General features: G+C 46.0%; 1 protein-coding gene across 1 annotated transcript in view; it reads right to left on the bottom strand.

The window, feature by feature from the left end:
• pigg (phosphatidylinositol glycan anchor biosynthesis class G) overlaps positions 1-19148 on the bottom strand; it is a 230978-nt gene that overhangs the window by 120313 nt on the left and 91517 nt on the right. The window contains exon 4 of the mRNA XM_039758143.1: positions 8545-8733. Within this exon, the coding sequence (XP_039614077.1) occupies positions 8545-8733 (189 nt within the window). The remainder of the gene's footprint in view (positions 1-8544; positions 8734-19148) is intronic.

Below are 19148 nucleotides of genomic sequence, written 5' to 3'. Positions count from 1 at the left end.
GACCCCGACTTTCTCGATTCACTAACACAATGTCTTACTGGTATTTCTGAATGGATGAATAGTAACTTTATCAAACTAAATAAAGAGAAAACTGAAATTTTAGTAATTGGCAATAATGGATTCAATGAGGTTATCAGAAATAAACTGGATACATTAGGATTAAAAGTTAAGACGGAGGTAAAGAACTTAGGGGTAACCATTGACTGTAATCTGAATTTTAAATCGCATATTCATCAGACCATTAGGACAGCATTTTTTCACTTAAGAAACATAACAAAATTTAGACCTCTTATATCACTGAAAGATGCTGAGAAATTAATTCACGCGTTTGTTTTCAGTCGACTAGATTACTGTAACGCAGTCCTCTCTGGACTACCCAAGAAAGACAGAAATCGTTTGCAACTAGTGCAGAATGCAGCTGCTAGAATCCTAACTAGGAAAAGAAAATCCGAACAAATTTCTCCAGTTTTGATGTCGCTACACTGGTCACCTGTGTCATTCAGGATTGACTTTAAAATTCTGCTTATGGTTTACAAAGCCTTAAATAATCTTATATGTTGGAATGCCTGACACTTTATATTCCAAATCGTAACCTTAGATCCTCAAATGAGTGTCTCCTTAGAATTCCAAAAGCTAAACTTAAAAGAAGTGGTGAGGCGGGCAGGCGGCCTTCTGCTGTTATGCACCTCAAATCTGGAATAGCCTGCCAAGAGGAATTCACCAGGCTGATATGGTGGAGCTCTTTAAAACACTGCTGAAAACACATTACTGTAACATGGCCTTCTCATAACTTCACTTTAACTTAATCCTGATACTCTGTGTGTTCAGTTCTTCATAATAACTATTCATAGTGGCTCTAAAATCCGTACTGACCCCAACTCTCTCTTCTGTTTCTTTTTCCAGTTTCTTTCTTCTGCGCCACCACCACCTACTCAAAGCTTCATGAGGCTCCAACATTGATGGACTGAAAGCCAGAAGTCTACGTGACCATCATCATCAGGTCCTTCCATGAGAACCCTAAATCCAAAGAGGACTGTTTCATTTATGTGAGGTAGATTGCCCAGAGGGGACTGGGTGGTCTCGTGGTCTTGAACCCCTACAGATTTTATTTTTTTCTCCAGCCTTTGGAGTTTTTTGTTTTTCTGTCCACCCTGGCCATCGAACCTTACTCTTATTCTATGTTAATTAATGTTGACTTATGTTTATTTTTTATTGTGTCTTCTATTTTTCTATTCTTCATTTTGTAAAGCACTTTGAGCTACTGTTTGTATGAAAATGTGCTATATAAATAAATGTTGATTGATTGATTGATTGAAAGCGGAGCTGCTTACTATGTGCTGCACACAGTCCAGAACCGTCCATTTTCACTTCCGTGTTTTGCGGACTGTATGCCAGTCTGCGCTAATTGTAGCACATGCCTGGAGCCAACATCTGCTAACTTACCTGTGCTTTATAAAAATGGCTACATATATACTGTCAGAGATGGCTGGGGTGGCGACCCGGCCGACACCCAGGAGGACCGGAGGAGGGCTTGCGCCTTCCCCAGACCATGTGGGGGCGACCGCCCTGGTACCTGTGGGGGCCACGGGTACAAAGCTTTGAAGCTCCACCCTGTAGGGGCCCATGGTCACTGCCAGGGGCGCCCCTATGCCTTTGGAGCCCTGGACCTCAGCACTTCCGCCACACCCGGAAGGGCAGGGGGGAAGAAGAAGACTGGGGACACCCGGAGTGCTTCCGGGTACACAGCCACCACTTCCGGCACACTGGGGCGTGTCGGTGGGAGGTCACCAGAACACACCTGGAGCACATCCGGGTGCTTATAAAAGTGGCCCCCTCCCTTCGTGTAATGGCTGGAGTCGGGTGGAAGAAGGATGAAGTCTTGGAGGAGAGGAGTGGAGGCGGCCAGGAGAGAAAGGGCACTGTGTGAAAGGCCTGGACTTAAAGGGGTGATTGGTGCTGCGGCACTGGGTTGATGCACTTTATTCGTGTAAATATTTGTGAGTAAACGTGTGCGTTGTGGTGAAACCATCATGTCTACCTGTCTGTGTCCCACAATACATACACATGGACTAGTAATGGGATGTCAGAGTTGAAAGGGCTAAGACTACATTCAAGGTCAGCGATTCCGAGTATGACGTGATTTTTGCTCCTTTACTCGCCCTCCTTCATACGGTGAATATTTAGACATCGAAGCAGACATTTTAATATTTCAAATACCTGATTCATCAATTCTGGTTTACGACATCCTTGTAACTCATGAAGTAAATCCTGACGTTTCTTAGGACAGCTGACACTACTTTAGACGTTTTGGTTTATTTGTGCTTCTGACATTTTATGTTGAATTATTTTGAATCTTTGTAAGAAACACATGAATATCGAAGAAGCCTCCTTGTATTTTCTTTGGGCCAGAGCTTTACAGTTTGCTTCTCCTCCTTTTGTAGCTGAACGCCTTTCCTGTGTAGGCTGTAGGCCTGCTACTTGAGTTTGGGGCTAGACTGCCTGGGGGGTGACAGGGCCTGCTTTTTGGGTTCAGACCTGTGCTGCCAGGTTTCAGCTGGGATTGTTGCCCTGACTCACATTTATTTTTTTTGTTCATTTAATCTTTAAGTTGTGATTGAAATATAAGTTGCTTATTTTGTTATTAATTCTACAAGATTTAAACTGTAATGCGTTACACTGCTATGGTGGGCTGCATCAGGAGTGGGCAGGAGGAGGAGTACAGGAACCTAATCAAGGACTTTGTTAAATGGTGCGACTCAAACCACCTACACCTAAACACCAGCAAAACCAAGGAGCTGGTGGTGGATTTTAGGAGGCCCAGGCCCCTCATGGACACCGTGATCATCAGAGGTGACTGTGCAGAGGGTACAGACCTATAAATACCTGGGAGTGCAGCTGGATGATAAACTGGACTGGACTGCCAATACTGATGATCTGTGCAAGAGAGGACAGAGACGACTATACTTCATTAGAAGACTGGCGTCCTTCAACATCTGTAATAAGATGCTGCAGATGTTCTACCAGACGGTTGTGGTGAGCGCCCTCTTCTACGCGGTGGTGTGTATAAAGAAGAGGGACGCCTCACAACTGGACAAACTGGTGAGGAAGGCAGGCTCTATTGTAGGCACAGAGCTGGACAGTCTGACATCCATGGCAGAGCGACGGGCGCTGAGCAGACTCCTGTCAATCATGGAGAATCCACTGCATCCACTGAACAGGATCATCTCCAGACAGAGGAGCAGCTTCAGCGACAGACTGCTGTCACCATCCTGCTCCACTGACAGACTGAGGAGACCCCACACTATGCGACTCGGGGGGTAAACGTTAACATTATACAAAGTTATTGTCTGTTATACCTGCATTGTTATCACTCTTTAATTTAATATTGTTTATTATCAGTATACTGCTGCTGGAGTATGGGGATTTCCACCTTGGGATTAATGAAGTATCTATCTATCTATCTAGAAATGTGGTCTGATGACAGTAATACGTGTCTTTGTATCGCATTACACCCAAGTGTGCCCAGTAAAACGTAAAAGTGGAGGTCAAATTGTAAATGTAAATTAACAGCATTTCCATATTTTTCAGGCCTTCTGTACTACCCTTCTGTATTAATGAGTCACTTTCTGTAAAATGATTGCACAAGGGCTCAACCCGCGACAAGTCACCACTTAAACACACTGCCCAGTCACCCACACTGGGGCCCATTTAAAAGTCGCCAATGACCGTAACCTGCACATCTTAGATGACACACAAACAGGTGGTGGGATGGGGGGCATGGACAACGACCAAGTGTTGGGATCCAAACCCTGGACGTTGGATCTGCAGACTCCCACCACGCCACCCCTACTCTCCTGTAAATGACGTTTTTACCAGCTTTAAGTAACCATTTTGTCAGTCTTTGTATTAAAATGGCTCAGGAGGCAGAAACAGACTGCAGCAGAGCACAGATGAGGGCCGACGAGACTCGTCACAGCTTTGTCTGTTTGTCTCCTCCCCGGTAAACGGCGTTAATTAAACTGCCACAACTTAAAGGCTTCACTTACACACCATTGAATGAAAGGACAGCACAAACAGTACGAGCGTCACCAGAAAGCAGGGCCTCAACACCTCAATACAATACAATTTCTTTTTGTACAGTGGCCCAAAATCACACAAGAAGTGCAGCAATGGGCTTTAACAGACCCTGCCTCTTGACAGCCCCCCAGCCTCGACTCTCTAAGAAGACGAGGAAAAACTCCCAAAAGAAACCCTTGTAGGGAAAAAAAAAATGGAAGAAACCCCGGAAAAGGCAGTTCAAAGAGAGACCCCTTACCAGGTAGGTTGGGCATGCAGTGGGGTCAGTACAACACAACACACAGAACAGAACAAATCCTCAATTCAGTATAAAAAAAAAAATGCACAAGTATGGAGCAGAATTTAACAGTAGATGATATCCCATAATATGATTTGGATTTGATCAGAGTCCTGGAGACCTCAGCGGTCAAGCTGCCTCTCCCATTTGGCCATTCCACAACTGAAATAGCGTTAATCCGATGGCAGGACCCCTCTAACCCACGATTCCTGCAATCCTCCATCAGGGATGACTTTACATTAGGCAGGCAAAACAACTTGGCAGGTGGGCAGTGGCACCAAGTGCCACATTTGAGTTCCGAGAAGAGAAACAGAACAGGTGAGGGTTAGTAACAAATTCTAACTATCATGTTACTTAAGTTTTAGTGCTAATGACTGATAACAGAGATGCAGTCTGTAGAGTTAATCAGCAGCTCTAGTCAGGGTGTGCTAAACTGAAGTGGTGAGATTTGAGAGCTGAGACCGAAGGGGCATCTCTTATAGTAGCAGGCAGACCAGTCCACAGTTTAGGGGGGTCCTGTAACTAAAAGCTCGACCTCCAACTGTTATTTTATTAATCTTTGGAATCCCAAGCAGACCGGCGTCCTGAGATCTTAATGTGCGCTCAGGTTTGTAAGTCATGATAAGTTCAGACCAGTAAGTCGGACCTCGGCCATTTAATGCTTTACATTTTAAAAGGAGGATTTTGAAATCTGCCCTAAACTTAACCGGGTGCCAGTGTAAGGATGTGAGAACTGGAGTTATGTGTTCGTATTTTCTTGTTCTTGTGATAATTCTTGCAGCAGCATTTTGGATTAACTGGAGGCTGAATAAAGAACAGTCTGTAAATCCAGTGAACTCCACTGTTAGAAATAAAGACAGGAATTGATTTCTCAGATGCCTGTTTATTTAAAAGCACCTTAATTTCCCAACATTTTTAAGATGGAAGAAACCTGATTTGACCCAGCGGTGGGCTGGCACCCTGCCCGGGGTTTGTTTGTTTCCTGCCTTGCGCCCTGTGTTGGCTGGGATTGGCTGCAGCAGACCCCCGTGACCCTGTAGTTAGGATATAGCAGGTTGGATAATGGATGGGTGGGTGGATGGAAACCTGATTTGGACAACTTTGTAATGTGCGCTTTAATTGACTTGCTAGAGTCACAGAGAACTCCGAGATTGAGGGCTAATTCAGTAAAATTAATGGGGATTCCAAGTGAGTTAAATGATGACAGAATATTGTTGTGATCAGCGTCATTCCCTCCAATAATTCACATCTCTGTTTAAAGACAAGTCGTTCTCATCCATCCACTCCTTTACTTCACTAACACAACTAATTAAAGACAAAATCAGAGAAACCTCAAAGCCCCCCAAACTCCCTTTTCTGAGTCAGAATGCGGTTACGGCAGAACATCACAAGACGTTTCTAAACTGAGCCGCGTGACACTGAGGTGACACTGCAGGAGAAAAATAAGAAGGCCTCTTAATAAATGGGCCTCACCCAAGGGAAATGTCAACCTTTCTGCTCAGCCGACACTTTCTAAAGTTGGCAGCATCCTTCAATTAGAAATGTGAAAAAAAGTTTATAAAACCAAACTGGGAACAACCGACAAATGTGAATTGTGGGAATGGCAGGGACATGTTCTTTGGAGATGCTCACACAGAAGCCAACAGTGACTGGCACTCCATATCTATTTAAATGGACGCATGACGGCACTTGAAACGGCCCCGACAACAATCGTGGGAACATCAGGGGCTCGTTTAGTCCGCCTGCTCGGTTCTGCAGAAGCTAAACTGCCCCGATATTTCATCCAGTCGTGCTTTGAAAAGAGACATCAGGGCTCAGCTGTACGAGTTATTAATGTGCTGCAAAACAATTTAGGAAAAAGGGGGCCGACTGCGCTTCACTTGCACTTACTCTCCAGTAGGGGTCCTCAGTTACAGGTGTGTGAGAATTAATATAAAAAAAACAAAAGAATACCTGAAAATAAGAAATAAACTTCAAAAACGGAATCCTTGTTATCACAAAACCACATCAAAAAAAACTGTCAGCCCCGACGACTTTGACGCCGTACTTTATTACCGACCTCCTACACGGCAAAATGGGCTCAGAAAATCGAACTAATGATTTCAGTATTTGAATACCGGCGCCCTGAATACCTCAAGTGAGTTAAATATTAGAATAATAAATCCTAAAAGAGAACAACTCTTTACAAATGTAACAAACAACACTGTAACTGCCATGCTGGTTAATACGATCAGCCAAATCTGCTTTTTAGAATGAAAGAACAAAACCGACATCTTCAAATATCGTTTTAGCACAGGCGGTGGGAAGACTCTGCTCGGCATTAGTGACAACTATGCATTCAGGGGGAGCCAAAACGAAGCACCACATTTCAAACGTTTATTCTACACAAACATTACAAGATAAAATCAACTCCATTACGACACAGGAGAGGGGATACACAATAAATGTGGTTCACTGTGTTTTAAAAATGACGTCTTCAAGGTGGTGGCCATCATTAGCGATATGCTCTTTGAGATTATTTTTGAACGCTCGCGTGACTCGTTCGGCGATTTTGTGGCGAGTAGCGACCTTGAGGGCTTCAGGGTTTTAAAGGTCGGTGTGTGTGTGGACATTCAACTTGAGAGGAAATCTCACACAGCGAGATCAGGCGAACGTGAAGGCCACCCGACATCGCCGCACTAGGAGATCAGCTTCCCCAGTAAAACTTGCATGGATCTCCGCGCAGGTCATATGAGCTGTCACTCCAGGCCTCCACCACATCTTCGTCTTCCAGCTCTCCAGCATTTCAAAGTGACGTTCTGTAGTGACGGTGACCGTTGCTCCCCCCTCCTCAAAACAGTAAGAGCCTATGAAGCCAAATTCTGGCAAAACTAACACGTGTGCTCAGTGAGCGGGGGTCTCTGATGAAGTTCACCAGGGTTGATTTCAGCCCAATAGCCAAAGTTTTGCTTATTTACACAACCATTCAAATGGAAATGTGCTTTGTCACTGCTGTCACATGACGATGACATCTCGGTGAACGGTTTGCAGAACGTTGGCTCACAACTACGGCTCTCTCAGTGAGTTCCTGCACTGCCATCAATAAATGAAGGACCTCATGCAAATCAAAGACGTGTTGGAAATGCCAAAGACAGAAGTGCGCTGAGCGTCTAGCAGACTGCACAATGGATGCCCTCACGGCTTGGATGTGTTCAGGCGTTCGAAGAGTCCGAGGACAGCCTGGAGATTTCTTGTTCAATGTTGTACACCCGTCTGTCTAAATTTAGAAATGTTTTCTGATTTGGGATTTCGCCGTTAGGAGGAACGCTGAAGTGTGTTTGGTAGGCGCATTGCGTAGCGATGATGGATTTGTCGCTTGGACAGCAAAATCACAGAGCGCACCGGACCAAGACATGTGGCCGACTGAAAACTAGAAGGCATCGCCTATCAATGGACCTCCAGCCTCCCCAACCCACTAAGATGCCTCTACTTTACGCAATGACCATGAGAAATGGGGAACATCATGTTAGCTCACCCTGTAGATAGATAGATAGATAGATAGATAGATAGATAGATAGATAGATAGATAGATAGATAGATAGATAGATAGATAGATAGATAGATAGATAGATAGATAGATAGATAGATAGTTGAAAGGCACTATATGATAGATAGATAGATAGATAGACAGATAGATAGATAGATAGATAGATAGATAGATAGATAGATAGTTGAAAGGCACTATATGATAGATAGATAGATAGATAGATAGATAGATATGAACTGTTCCCCCTTCTCTGTCCTCAGGTAGTTTCTGTATGTCATTCTCTTCCTGCCTGTCTTTCCCAGTTACTCAATATTGGTGGTTTTGCTCTGAGCTCAGCTAAAATAGAAATATGGCAAATGCTATTATTAAACTATTTGCTTGACATATCTAATTCACATTAAAGTTTCATGCTTATAGAAGCTCTTAATTAGTTTTATGTCTACTTATGCTAATACATGACTTTTTATTTTCCATAGTACACCCCCTAGTGGTCTTACAATATATATTCTGCTGTGTTAAACTCTTGGTTAGCTAGTAAAAGTATTCTTTCATCAGAATTTCATCATACTAGATTAGAAGTGATCCTCAAATTATTTCTATAGAGAGTCGCTCTGCGCATTACACATCATATTGATGGCCGGTCAGTCTTGGCATTCGCACTCACCTTGGATAACAATGAGGTGTAAATCTTCTTCAAGATCTCATCCATTTCTGTCAGCTTCGGTCCAATCAGAGTGCTATGAGGGCCGCTCAGATGACCGATGTGGTCCAAGCCAAGGTAATGAAGAATTAACACGTCCCAATCGTCTCTTTTCAGAGTAGAGTCCAGATGCCTTGTTATATTATTATCCACCTTTTAGAAAAAACAAATAAGAGAAAGTTAAAAACTGACATTTCTACACATCAGTAGTTCTTACATTTACCCCCCCCCCCACCCCAGTAAATAAATTTGACTTATTGCGTATGGTTGTGACACGTAATCGCCACAAAACAGCGACTGATCAACAATAGTAACATTTATTTCGATTGTACATTTTCATACAGATGGTGCAGTTCAAAGTGCTTTACAAGATGGAGAAGGAAAGGTTTATATGAAACAAAAATAAGATTACGCAATACTAAGCCTTCTTAAGGCTATGTCCTTTCCAGGCCACAGTTGTAAATAAGAAACATGTTCTTAATCTGTCTTGCCTGGTTAAATAAAGGTGAATAAAATAAAAAAGTAACAAAGAATACAGTAAAAAAATCCAAATGGGCCAGAGAAAATAAAACGCAAAATCTGCAGGGGCTCCGAGGCCACAAGACCACCCAGCCCCCTCACACAAATGATCTCAGTCAGTCCTCATAGATTACAGGCTTCACGTGAAAGAATTAGATGATGGACCTCTGGCCTTCAATCCATCAGCAGGATTTGAAACTCAATTCAAAACGACACGGGTAACCAATGTAATGACGCTAGGATTGGTGTGATGAGCTCATCCCGTTTACCCTTGGGTAATGGACTCCCGGTTGCTGTCCAGGGTGGCAGGGGTCCTCATGGAGAGTCACCACCAATCAACGTCCTTTGCCCTTGGAGAACAGCCACAGATAAACATCCCATAGTGGTCAAGTTCCCCCTGAAGAATCTCCGCCAGTCATCATCCCGGTGTCCCCCTTGGAGAATCACCGCCCACCATTGTCCTTTATGTCATAGTCCCTTGGAGTTTCACTGCTGATTGTCATCCTGTAGGGTGAGGGGACAGGACTTGTTTCAGCCATGGAAGCGGTGACCCAGTGTGACCATTTCTCATTCGGTACAACTGTAATTCTCGACTCAGCACGACCCAATTATCGTGACATCACGTGACTCGTAGTTTAAGAAACTCTGCTCTACATCCCAAAACCGTCTAGAAATACCGAGGACCGCCAGCCCTAAGTACTTTAGCCTCTGCACACTCTTAATTTGGGCCTAGTGTATGTATGTGTGTGTGTGTGTTTATTCACCCTGCAATGTACTGGCGCCTTGTCCAGGGTTTGTTTCTGCCTAACACCCTATGCTTGCTGGGATAAGTTCCAGTGCCCCGTGTCCCTGGTCTGGGTTAAACGGGTTACAGAATGACCTGAGCTGGCATTTGGCCGAGCTCTGCAATGTGACGTTGAGGACGCGGACTTCTGTTCAGATGTAACATTTCTTGTACTTTACAAATGATTTGTATGCAGTCATGTGAAAAAGTAAGGACACCCCGTGGAAACGGTTGACTTTTCCCACACATCTGAACAGACAGACAGAAGACCCTCAGGTAAGCAGGGCCTACAGATAAAGGGGGTCTACTTGAATAAAGACCCAGGGACAGAGGACGCAGTGCACTCCGTCACATCGTCTAGAGCTCAGGTAAGCGGTGTAGGTCAGGGAGGGCTGTGGTGACTGCAGGTGTTTGTTCCGCCACAGTTGCTACATTTGAAACCAATCCTTACTAATAACAGATCTGATTTCATTTCACGGCTGGTTAGCGTTTTCACCCCACATGTCAGGTCATTCTAAGATTTTTTTTTCCTTTCCAAGGATATCATCCAAATGATTTACGGCCTTAAACTGATAAGTCATTTCTCTGCAGTTTCCCTTCAGATATCGCATTAAATCAGATGTCTTTGGGGATCCGTGTGGCAGACGTGACCAAGCCAGTGCGGTCTGAGGGAACCCGAGCAGGGTGTGCATGCTGGGTAAGCCAGCACGGAGCAGAACCTCAAGGTGAGTCACTCCTCAGAGATGCCCAGGAGGTGGAAGGCGTTTTATCTGCCTGGCGTATGTTGTCCACACAGGAGTGTGCTGATCACACAAGAGCTCCAGATAGCCATCTTTAGTCTTGATTGTCAGTTTGGTGTCTTCTCTCAAGAGGTGGGCAGGAGTTGCTGCGGCCTTCCCGATACGTTTGATGATTCATCGGTGTCGATGGTGATGACTGGCAGTGCCTCGACATCCTGCCCCATCACGCTGGACTTTTTCAGACTGATGGTCCACCTGAAGTCCTTGCAGGCCTGGGCAAAGCGACCCATCAGGCTCTGGAGGTCTCACTGTGAGTGGATTCAGATGCATCCTCTATTGCCAGCTGGCATCAGGCAAGGGAACAACAGGCCACCGACAGCTGCGCTACAGCGGGACATGATGGCCCTGGGTGTCAGCACCGAGTCCTGGGGAGACCATTCAGGTACTCGCTCAAAGTGGAGTAGCATCTTGAAGCAGCACCTCAAGTCTGAAGGAAGAACATTCCAGAAAACAGAGGTGGAAAAGTGTGCCCACATTAAAAAAAAAAACTGAGTAACTGTAACTGAGACGAGGCCAGCCAGCCAGCAACGGAGGAGAGGAAAGCAAAAAGTGCCAATTAGCGCAGATTGCAGGAGGGTCCTGGGGACCTCGGTCAGATGGCTGTCCACAACATCCTGGATATTCCATGGACACATGCTGGGCAGTGTAATTAAAAGATCAAATCCGTTCATCTTTGGTCTCCCTGGCGGCACCTGTGTAACAGAGATGGCCACCTGCATCGGTTTCCTCAGTCAACAAAAACAACAGCAAGCAACAGAAAGTAGAGCCCACCTTTCTAAAGCCGCCTGCGACTGATGGAGGCCTCACCTTAGTTCACGAGGACGACACACAGGTGTGAAGGGTGACACGGTAGTGGGGGACCTGCTGGCTCCTGTCATTTGCATCTTAAGGCTAATAAGGAGCCATTGCAACAGGGGGTGCAGCTTTTTTAAGACTAAAATAAGAAATGAAGTGTGAGAAATGTGAACAAGTGAGACCACCAACCTGAAGCTTTAAAATGCTGTTTGAGCTGCAAGGGCTTTGTCAGCTAAAATTGACTTCTCATCAAGAGACTGGGTTGGAACAAAAATCTGCGGCCCACCAGGACTGACGTTGCTCACCCCTGATCTAAATGGGGAAAATAAAAAGGTAAGTCTGTCCCCTCCATTGATCATCACTTGAAACCCATCAATCAGAATCAGGAATTCCAATGATTAGAACCGCCATAGGGAGCAGGACTGTAGGTGGGCCTGACTCTCCTATTGAATGTGCAGATACTGAGGGTCTGGTGGCCTCCTTGCTATTGCTCGGTACTCAAATGTGGCACTTTTGGGTGCCACTGCCCACCTGCCTGCCTAAGGTAAAGTCAGCTCTGATGGAGGATCGCAGGAATTGTCGGGTAGACGGCTCCTTTCATCGGATTGGCTGACTCAGCTATGGAATGGCCAATAGGGGGAGGCGGCTTGATGGCTGAGGTCTCCAGGACTCTCAACAAAATCCAAATCCTATTATGGGATATCATCTACTGTTGAATTCTGCTCTGTACTTGTACTCTATTATATGGTATTGAGGATGACTTGTGTTCTGTTCTGTGTATTGTGTTGTACTGATCCCCCTTTATTTGACACCCACCCTACCTGGTAAGGGGTCTGTCTCTCTTTGAACTGCCTTTCCCAAGGTGTCTTCCATTTTTTTCCCTACAAGGGTTTTTTCTTTGTCTTCTTAGCGAGTGAAGGCTGGGGGGCCGTCAAGAGGCAGGGCCTGTTAAAGCCCATTGTTCTAATCCTTGGGTGATTTTGGGCTACACAAAAATAAATTGTATTGTACTTAGTAGGGGGAGGCAGCTTGATGGCCGAGGTCTCCAGGACTCTGAACAAAATCCAAATCCTATTATGGGATATCATCTACTGTTGAATTCTACTCTGTACTTGTCATATTACCATTGGACTATTATATGGTATTGAGGATAACTGACCCTCTTTTTTGACACCCACTGCACGCTCAACCTACCCGGTAAAAGGGTCTCTCTCTGAATTACCTTTCCCAAGATTTCTTCCATTTTTTTCCCCCCTACAAGGATTTTTTCTTGTCTTCTTAGCTCAGGGGTCCTTAACCTGAGGTCCGTGGACAAACTAGGGGGGATCCGTCAGGGTCAGATAAAAACTAGCATTTAAATTCACTACACAGCCCCATACGGTTGATTGTTCTCACATGATTTTTCTCTCACCGTTATTCTTCTCGTAAGTATTGATCTTACTTAAGCCTAATATGTGAGTTACGTACTTGTGAGAAAAATCACGTGAGAAAGTTAATGCGAGAACAACAGCAGTCACCATACAGCCCAAAAACCGAATCCCAATCAACGGTTTTCCATTGAAAGAAATGAAGGACAACGACCCACCCTGCCACGGCTTATGGCGCCGACCCAGAGGCGTCTCCTGACCTGCCCTTGGCCCACGTTTACCATTTAGTCGTGCATCATCATTCTCTGGACGACCGCCATCTTGTGCCACTCCATAAGAGCAATGGCTACTCCTCGCTTATCACAGCTCGATTATCTTCTCACATACTGGTGAGGATTAATTGCCTCACAATTCCTTTCAAGTGTTGCTGGCTGAAAAGTGAGGTGTGTCCATGAGAGTGCAGTGCAGAGAGAGATGTGTGTGCATAAGTGTTGTGTCAGGCCCGGTCTTAGGTATTATGGGGCCCTAGGCGAAAGGGGGGTCCAGGAGCCCCCCTGGAAGCTCTGCAAAAATGCGTGAAAATTAGACCAAGGAGACGTTTTCTTGTAACGTTACACGGTCATCACTCTGCGTCCCTTTTTCGCCCGTTCGACCCATAGAGATCTTGACTCAAACCGCTCCGCTTTTATAGACAGCCGCCCATGCGGACACGCCCACGTGATTTAAACATGCGAGAGGAGGGGCGGGCCGGGGGCCTGGTCGCCGTCGATCTGGGGCCCTAAGGCAGTTGCCTACTTCGCCTATGCCTAAGGCCGGGCCTGGTTGTGTGTGTCTCTGCTTGTCTGTCTATAAAGGTTTGTTCTTCGGCCGCTCTGTCCGTCTGGTGGGCATTGACCCAGGCCTACCCTCGTCTGGTAAAGCGAGCTAGGAGCGCTGCAATCCCCTTTGCTACTACAGACCTTTGTGAATCAGGGTTTTCAGTACTTGTTTCTATTGTAGTGTGCGGCCAGGACGTCTCCACGCTGGAAGGACCGGGGGAGCTAGCGTGTCGAGAGTGTTACCTCCCCCGTTATGCTAGGTGGCAGCGGTGCCTCGGACTCCCGCAGAGCACCATGGGACTTGAAGTTGGGATCTGGGAGCGCCACCAGGGGGTGCTGCAGCAGGATCTACTGAACCCTTAGGGGAAGTTCTTACGCAACACCTGGAAGTAGGTCATCAAACACCTCGAGCACTTCTGAATGCCTTATAAAAGGAGCCAGAGTCGGGAAGAGGGAGACAAAGCTTGCTGGGAGGAGTGGAGGAGAAGAGAATGAAGAGAAAAGGAGAAAAAGGAATCATCACAAGCCAAGAACGCCGAACAGAATTCCAGGAGCTTACACGTCCTTAATTACGAGAACCTAACAGAGCCAAGATGAGGGAGACACAACTTCACCAAACAAGAGGGCCTTCAAAAACTTCTTCAGCACATTCATGGAGTCCAAGTTCCGAACGGAGGTGTGCAGCTTGTTCCAGCAGCCATGAAAAAGAGCCTGGACTGACATTTGACACCACGCAGAGGTGGCATCACCAGACATGAGCGGACCTCCCAAGTGTCTCCATAAACAAATAAGGGGCAGACCCTCTAACTACTCTCTAGGCCAGGGGTCCCCAACTCCGCTCCTGGCTGCAGGTTTTCATTCTAACCCTTTTCTTAATTAGTGACTTGTTTTTTGCCGCCAATTAACGTCTTTTGAATTCATTTTATTTGACTTGCTCTTGAAGACTCAGACCCCTTCATTGTTTCTTTTTCCTTAATTAGCAGCCAAACAATAACGAGGTACAAAATGAGCCAAAACAGGACCAGCAAACTGTGACCGTCATACAGGGTGAGCCAAAATGAAGTACCCCATCTCTCAAGATCATTGTGCGAGTGGGTTGGGTTGGGGTGGCTGGGGGTCCTTTGATTGGTGATGCCTTGTAGTTTTCAGTCAGCCACATGCCTTGGTCCGGTGCACACCATTGCGTTCGTTGTCGAAACGTTCATTAAAAAACGACAAATCCATCATCACTACGTAACACGCCTTCCGAACGCACTTCAGCATTCCTCCTGACGGTGACGTCCCAAATCAGATAACATTTTTAAATTTAGACAGACAGGAAATCTGCAGGCCGTCCTCGGACTCAACAAACACCTGAAAACATCCAAGCTGTAAGGGCATCCATTGCGCAGTCTGCTAGACGCTCAGCACACTTCTGCCGTCAGCATTTCCAACACGTCTTTGATTTTCCATGAGGACCTTCATTTCCATCCATATACACAATGATGGCAGTGCAGGAACTCACTGAGAGAGACTGGCAGAGCCGTAGAGAGTTGTGTGCCAACATTCTGCAAACCGTTCATCGCGATGTCATCGTCATGTGACATCAGCGACGAGGCACATTTCCATTTGAGTGGTTGTTTAAATAAGCAAAACTTTCACTATTGGGTTGAAACCAGCCCTGGTGAACTTCATCAGAGACCCCCGCACAGTGAGCACACGGTTTACAGTTTGGGGCATCGTGGCAGAATTTGGCATCGTAGGTCCTTACTTTATTGAGGAGGGGGGAGCAATGGTCACCGTCACTTCAGAACGTCACATTGAAATGTTAGAGAAATGGAAGACATGGATGTGGTGGACGCTTGGAGCAGCAGCTCATACGGCCTGCGCAGAATATCCACGCAAGTTCCGTGCGCGGCGATGTCGGGTGGCCTTCATGTTCTCCTGACCTCGCTCCGTGCGATTTCTTCTCAAGTCGAAGGTCTACACACACCGACCTCCAAACCTTGAAGCCCTCAAGGATGCTACTCGCCATGAAATCACCGCGATTTCCCTTGAAATGGCCGATCGAGTCACAAGAGTGTTCAGAAATCGTTTCGAAGAGTGTATCGCTAATGACGGCCACCACCTTGAAGACCTCATTTTTAAAACACAGTGAACCAAATCTATTTGGCGCACCCTCTCTTGTGTTGAAATGAAATTAATTTTATCTTGTAGCGTTTTTGTAGAATAAACATTTGAAATGCGGTACTTCTTTTTCGCTCACCCTGTACAATATCTGAGAATAAAGAAAGATGAGGGTCTCAGGAATGATGATCTGCTCAGGTCCAAAAAACATTCGACCAGAGCTCTTAGATAAGAGAAAAATCAACAATTTCAGAAACAACAAGCCATAGAATTAAAGAACGAGTTTAATTAACAATGAGAATAGGCAGCTGATTGAGCAAGTGGTTGGAGTTTGAGGTCCTGACTTAGGTGGTCTTCTGTTGGCTCACTCACTTCACATTTCATTTGTGTTTGGATGCCATCGAAGTAAATTAAAATGAATTCAAAAGAAGTTCATTAGCAGCAGAAACGGGTCACCAATTAAGAAAAGGGTTAGAATGAAAGCCTGCAGCCACTGGGGAGACTGGATACCCCTGCTCTAGGCAAGCCATCACTTAACTTAATAGCGCAGTGACCTGAAGAGAGGAGTGGCATGTGCCCACCGCGGCTGCTTGGACACCAGACGTGCCACGGCATTTTGAATCATCTGCAGCAGTGTTGGTGACACACATCAGTACTCTCGCCAGCAGAGAGCTGCAGTAGTCCAGATGTGACAAGACCAGAGCCTGGGCCAGGAGTCGTGCTGCATACTCAGTCTGCAGGCACAGTTGGCATGAATTTGCAGTTCTTTTGAAAATTCTTGGCATCCACAGCCTTCTTTCCGAGGACTTTAGAGAGCTCCTTTGATATCTTGGCATGAAGACATCACCCATGTCAACAGCAAGGAGAGCATCAGACCCTCAATATTCCCAACTTCCAGGCCCACCTGCAGACTCCCTAAGGAGCTTCTGCTCATTGGCACCTCACCTGATTCTTATCTGATGGACTCGAAGTGGTCTACTTACTTTATCCACTTCATCCATCTCTACTTTGGCTATGAGAGTGAATGCTGCATGTCAATTCCTTAGGTCATTTGTTCAAGTCTGTCACCTGCTGATTGAATGTTCTAATGTGTTAAATGAGTCAACAGTTCCCATGGGGTGTACTTACTTTTGCACACGACTCTGTTTTTCTTTATACTAATTTTACACTTTTGTGTAAAACACACTTATCTCCCAACGGGTTAACGTCGTGTAGATGATGTGGTGTCCGTTCGCTGCTCGGCTAACGCTATGAAGTTAGTAAGATTAGGTTTGATGTTCTACAAAATACAGGCAAACAGCGACACTCGGTTTGGACAACACGTCTTTAATTGGTTCTTTCTGATGGGTGTCCAATACCTAGTCAGGCCTAGGGGTCTATGGACTTGAGTCTATCCCTTTGTATCTGAATGGCTGTTGTGATGGATGGCAGGCATGAACTGGCACCCCAAACTGGCCGCCATACTGAATGGCCAATCACAAAGTTAGGCAAGAGGTTGGCATCCAGTGTGATGGAAGGAGAGGGGGAGAGAACCTGTCAGGGCTACAGGCTCCCCCGATATGCTAGATGGCAGCATCTCTGGGTCAGGATTGGCACACAGACACCTGCAGGGAATGCTGGGACTTGTAGTCCCTACTAGGTTCTGTGGGAGTCACCAGGGGGAGCTGCCGAGATTAATAATTCCCTACTTTGTAGGGCTTCCGAGTCAAGACCAGGAGTCGTGCTGCATACTCAATTTGTAGGCACAGTTGGCATGAATTTGAAGTGCTTTTGAAATCTCTTGGCAGACTCCTAGGCACTCACAGTCTTCTTTCGGAGGACTTTAGAGAGCTCTTTTGACCTTGGCATGATGACACCACTCACATCAATGGCTGACCTGGAAGTGCTTCCAACAGGATATCCCCCAGCACTGAAAGTATTCCCTGATCCAAGATAATATGAGCCACTCAGACCTCATCTAAGAGCGTTGGAGTCGGGTGGAAGAAGGACAAATCTCACTTGAAGGAGCAAAAGAGAAGGAGAAGAATTGTATCGTGATGGTGCTTATTAAAGAATAGTCGTCCCCCGCACAGTTGTGAAACAGCACAAACTTTAAAAATCAATAATCAAAAGGGTATCACCAGCTAAGTGGAGGCAAGATCCACTCCAAAACGTGGCGACAGGTAGACCGATTCCAACGGAGGCTGGCGCGCGAGTGAAGAGGGCCCTGCCCAGCTCCCCACTCCTGACGTCACGCTTCTCCCTCTCCTCAGATTCGCGTGAATGAATCGGTGCCGCAACCGAACTCCAAATCTTAGCACGATGAGAGAAATTGCAAAATGAACCGGCATGTTGGAGCAAGTTCTAGAAAAACACCCCATCTAAATCCGTTAAGTAGTTCTATCATTCGCTAGCTAAGCGGAGGCAAGGTACGCTCCGAGGCTGGCACGTGAGTGAGGAGCGCCCCGCCACCCGCTCCCCTCGGCCTGCTGCGTCTCTCTCGGATTCGTGCAAATAAATCAGAACTGCAAGAGAACTCTGATACTTAGCATGATGAGAGAAATTGCAAAATGAATCGAAATGTTCAAGCAAGTTCTAGAAAAATACCTGATCTAAACCTGGTAAGTAGTTCTCTCATGAAAAGCAGACAGACAGACAGATGTTGGATTTTATATATATCCAATATATATACATAATTAACATTTTCCTGATTAAAGGAATTAAAGGATGGGCGGCACGATGGCGCAGTGGGTAGTGCTGCCTCGCAGTTAGGAGACCCAGGTTTGCTTCCCAGGTCCTCCCTGCGTGGAGTCTGCATGTTCTCCCCGTGTCTGCGTGGGTTTCCTCCCACAGTCCAAAGACATGCAGGTTAGGTGGATTGGCGATCCTAAATTGTCCCTAGTGTGTGCTTGGTGTGTGTGTGTGTGTGTGCCCTGCAGTGGGCTGGCGCCCTGCCCGGGGTTTGTTTCATGCCTAGCCCTCTATGTTAGCTGGGATTGGCTCCAGCAGACCCCCGTGAACCTGTAGTTAGGTTATAGCGGGTTGGATAATGGATGGATGGATGATTAAGGTCAGGAGGAGCCAGAATATAAGAAGTCCAGCCTGCAGGGGGCGCCAGACCCTCCTGGGACGCCACCACATGTTTGACAGATTACTGCACAATGTTGCTCTTATTCTCATTTTTAACATCGGTGGTAATTAAATCAATCATCTGCATTAATAAGACCGCCAGCTCTGCACTCCATCTTTTTCTTATTTCTTCCAGCCTGCTATTGATCCGCTCTTGGGGAACATCATTTTTCTCAAAAATGATTTCTTTTGATGCAATTACATGACATTTGCAAAATCTATGAAGGCACTTAGCAGACTAATGACTTGATTCAAGCCGGCCATGACTAAG

The sequence above is a fragment of the Polypterus senegalus genome, chromosome 7 (genome assembly GCF_016835505.1).
Source record: "Polypterus senegalus isolate Bchr_013 chromosome 7, ASM1683550v1, whole genome shotgun sequence".
In the NCBI taxonomy this organism is placed as follows: domain Eukaryota; kingdom Metazoa; phylum Chordata; class Cladistia; order Polypteriformes; family Polypteridae; genus Polypterus; species Polypterus senegalus.
This window is presented reverse-complemented; position numbering and strand designations above follow the sequence as displayed.